The following is a 4,498-nucleotide window of genomic DNA, read 5'->3' as shown; positions in this document are numbered from 1 at the left end:
TTTCTGGGATAGAGTACATATCACGGTAGAAAATATCCTTCAGACACAATTTCAGAAATCCCCTGCCCTGTATCTTTTGGGAATAGGAGCAGAACATATTTTTGATACTGATGGCAAATTTTTGTTTCTAATGTTTTCATTTCTGGCAAAAAAATGTATCCTAATTCGATGGACCAGCCCCTCTTCACCATCTATTGAGCAGTGGCTTTCCCAAGCTGCAACTCTGCTTCCCCTGGAAAAACTGACCTACGATCTACGTCACCAGACGGACAAATTCTGGAAACTTTGGGTCCCACTGTGGACTTGCGTAGAAAATCTTTCTTAAAATCCTATGTATGTTGGCCTGCTGTGTGAGATTTAAATGTATAATTGTTAATACTGAATAGAGTGCAATACAACCAAAAAAAAACTGGCAAGCTATCTACCAAACACATTAATAGTGATTCATTCAGATGGAAACCATGGACCCAAAACAGTGAACGAGCCCGGGTTAATTCAATATCTGAGGGAATTCACTCTGTAGGAACCCAGTGAAGAAATCACACAGCAAACAACTCAGATTTGCTTCATTTGCTTTAAAGTTGGACCTAAACGCCCACAAAAATTTAAAACACTTTGCAATGGTGCACATGAAAAATTAAGCAAATGATTTGCTTAAACAAGCATCAAATGCTACTGATGATGTAGAATTTCACTTGGCAGAATAATTGCTCTTCGATTATATGTTACGAGTTTTAATAAAAGTAAAAATTTCTCTAAACAGTTCATTTCCTTATGACCACACACCATCATAATGTTGTGTAGTACCTCGGCATTCTCAGATCCTTCCTAATTGAGAAAGAATAGGCCTTTCTTCGTAAGAAGTGTCTTTGGCCTCCAGAGCAACTTCCAGGTTCTGCCAGAAGACGTCAGTGTCCTCTTCTGGTTTAGGCCAGGTAAGATAGGTACGCTTTTTGATTATGCTCCTCATTCTGTAATATGGAGACAGCTGATGGGGTGGAATTTCCTCCAGGAACACCAGGATGAGAACGTCTTTCTTCTCGTCAAAGAGTCGGAAACTGGCCACCTGGATTTCTCTAGAACACCACTCACTCTCCAGGTAGTGATGACTGATCACACAGATTGTCTTCCGGCTGCTATAGATCCCATCCACAATGTTATCCATGATGGGTTTACCTGGCTGGAAGTCTCTGTGGTGCAAACACAACCTCCAGCCCTGCTCTCCCTCCAGTTTTGGCAACAGCTTCTTCATAACCCACAGTTCATCGTGGGTATTATAGGATATGAAAGCATCATACTGGAAGCTCTGGAGGGTTTGTTTTTTCTGCTGTTTTTTGTCATAAAGAAAAGCCAGGAACAGATAGTAGGTGTAGACAACCTGCCACTTTCAAGAAATGGTAGAGAAAAGAACTGAGCAGGGTCAGAAGGACAAAAGATGTGGTGCAGACAAAACATAACAGTCCCACATCAACGACACATGAGTCTTTGTCAAGATCTAGAAGTCGATTTCCTCTAAAATATGGTGGGTAGTTGCACTTGAACTCGTCAACTTTTAAAACTTGTGTGTTGTTGTTGTTGACTGCCCAGTCAATAAACCAGGCATTATCACAGTCACATGAAAATTCATTTCCTTGTATATCCAGAAGGGATAACTTTGAAACGGTGTCAATCAGAGTCTCATTGATGACCGCTATTGAATTTTTTCTGATTGATAAAAGTTGTATTTCCTTGAGGTTTGCTTCAATAAGGAAATCCAGTGATTGTATCCCTGACTGAATCATGGTGAGACTGCTGAGTTTTTTAAGTGGCATAAATATGTCAGAGGAAATTGTTGTTAAGTAATTTTTGCTGAGGTCCAGTATCGACAGTTCAGGGGTGTAAGTAAAGGTGTCAGGATGCAGAGAGTTTAAATTGAGATTTCCAGCCCAGAATATTTTTAAAGATGTCAATCCTTCCAAAAAGTTTGAGAGAATGTTCTTCATTCCATTATTGCCCTGGCTGTAAATTGCTATAATATATAACGACTTCAGATGTTTAAAAGGTGGCTCACTGAGGCTGTCCTGGCTCGAGTACGATATGCAATTATTATTTAACATCAACTGCTTAAGATTTGGAAGTCCTGAGAAAACAGAAGCACTTATTGAAGTCTGGGTGATCTTGTTTGATTGCAGGTTTAGTAAATCCAGTTTCTGTAATCCTTGAAACGCTCCTGCATCTATACTTTTTATTTGGTTGTCTGGTAAATGCAAATGTGTGAGGGACTGCAAACATTTAAAATCATCCCTATTGATCATACTTAGTTTGTTCCTGGATGATGACAAATACGTCACGTTTTGGAGACCACTCATGAAATATCCTTTTAAAGTATACAGTGCAGTTGAATCAATAATGAGTGTCTTCAAATTATGAAGGTCTTGAAAAGCACAATGTTCCACAGAGGACAAAGGATTCCTGTAAATATGAACCATCAATAACTGTGTTAGATTGGTAAAATCTGAGCAGGTTAGAGTAGTTATGGAATTATAGCTGAGATCTAGGACCTCCAAAGTGGAAAGGTTTCTAATGGCAGTGGGAACATTACTCAACTTATTATGGGAAAGACTCAGAGTATTAAGTTTAGACATTGATTTAAATGCTAAAACTGTTATTTTAGTGAGGTCATTTTCAGCCAAGTCCAGTACTTTCAAATTTGAGCAGTTTTTTAGTTCATTTTCAGATATGGAATTGATGTTGTTTGACTGCAAACGTAGGGTTGTCAGTGAGTTAATCAGGCAAGCTTCCTTAGCGAGTGATTTTGCTTTCTGCTCCCCCAAGTAGTACAGTCTGAGATTAGACAATGTAGAGTTAAAAGTTTGCAGCATTATCTTCATCTTCTCTGGTGCCATTTCTATTCCACTTAAGTTAAGTCTGTCAACATTTCTGAAGTAGTTTTTGTCCTGCACGTCCCACTTAACACCAACGTTAATGAATGCCAGGTCTAATGTTTCAAGGTGAGGAAAAATATCTGCTGTGATCTTGAATAACTGCACAGGATTGTGGGAGAGATCTAGGACTTGCAGTTGCAGGGATGTATTTGAAACTTGGCATGTTTCAAAGGAGGAAAATCCATTTTTCCCAATATGCAGCTCCTGAATACGAGGCATCTGAAAAACAGGCTGTGCTTTGTGTATGTATTGTAGATGATTTCCTGACAAATTCAACATTACCAGGCTGATTAGAGGAAGAAAAGCAGATGAACTGATGTTTGAAATGTGATTTTCATTCAGTCGAAGCAAAGTGAGATTAAACAGATTCTGGAAGAATCCTCCTGAGATGGTTATGAGTCTGTTGTGGGCAAGATTCAGTTCCTGTAAGGCAGCTAAACCTCTGAAGGCCCCGTCCTCCAATTCTTCGATCATGTTATTACTAAGATTTAAGTTGTGAAGATTGGTCAAGTCTCCCAAATCGTTCTTCTTTATCACTGATATTTTATTGTAGGAAATGTCCAGCACCCTCGCTCTGCTTGGTACGCTTTCAGGAACAGCACGTAGCTGCCTTTTGTAGCAGAGCACTTTCATAGTTGTGGAGTTTAAAGAGCCTTTGACTGTGCACTTTTTCAGTGAGTATCCATCTATCAGACTGAGAAGTACACAGTAGGACAGCACCAAGAGAAAGAATGTAGACTGCACTGAACTGATCATTTTTAAATTCAGCATGGTCTTCAGGTTTGTAGCGATTTCAATAAAAAAAGAGTTTTTTTTGCACAAGCAAAGGTATTGTTAACAAGACTGACAGCGTTCATCAGAATGTTGTGTTGTGTCCTGTACTTCAGCAGTCCTACAAAATCAGCATGAAAAAATCATTTTACTATTGTGAACATTTCAAACGTCAAGAAGTGCTCAAGTCAACAATTTATGTTTAGCATATTTAACACATTGCATTTTACACATCATTGTATGCTATATATAAGTTATAAAGTTATACTGTTCAAGAGGATATTCTTCTCCCTGAAAAATTGTTGTCCTTATCCATTAAAAACGAAAAACAAAACCACCCCAGAACAATGCTATTCATATTTTTTCCCTTATAAATTATGCTCTGCCTTAACAAACAGACTGCAGTCGAAATGTTAAACTCCACTTACCGTTTGAAGTACTAAGTGTGCAAATGAGTAAGATTGAGAGGTCCAGCCGTCTGTCACTGTTAACCCAATAAACTGTAGTATCTTGTATAAGGAAGTGAAGCTGTGAGGTTTTTTTTTTTGCACTGACAAGAACGTCTTAAGGAAATGAAACCTAAAGGAGAATTCCACCAATTTTTTAAAAATTCTGAATAATTCAGTCCTTGAGATATAAAAGGAGTTATTCAGAGTGGTTTGTATCACCACCACTGTGAACAATTCTGACTCTATATGTTTATTTAGAATGGAGCATTTAACACCAAAGCACTCTGAACAGCTTTTTCTACATTATAACCAGTTAATTATGTAAATTTAAAAAAATATGAATGGAGATCCCCT

At 38.2% G+C, this 4,498-nt stretch overlaps 1 protein-coding gene across 1 annotated transcript; it reads right to left on the bottom strand.

Annotated features, from left to right (window-relative positions):
* Positions 1-579: 579 nt before the first annotated feature.
* LOC118798392 (toll-like receptor 13) lies at positions 580-4,184 on the bottom strand. The gene is given in 3 exon segments (XM_036557826.1): positions 580-1,387; positions 1,389-3,816; positions 4,124-4,184. Coding segments are annotated over 2 exon segments (2,877 nt in total). The 5' UTR covers positions 3,696-3,816; positions 4,124-4,184; the 3' UTR covers positions 580-817.
* Between the last annotated feature and the right edge of the window lie 314 nt (positions 4,185-4,498).

Source organism: Colossoma macropomum, unplaced genomic scaffold (genome assembly GCF_904425465.1).
Source record: "Colossoma macropomum unplaced genomic scaffold, Colossoma_macropomum, whole genome shotgun sequence".
Classification (NCBI taxonomy): Eukaryota; Metazoa; Chordata; class Actinopteri; order Characiformes; family Serrasalmidae; genus Colossoma; species Colossoma macropomum.
This window is presented reverse-complemented; position numbering and strand designations above follow the sequence as displayed.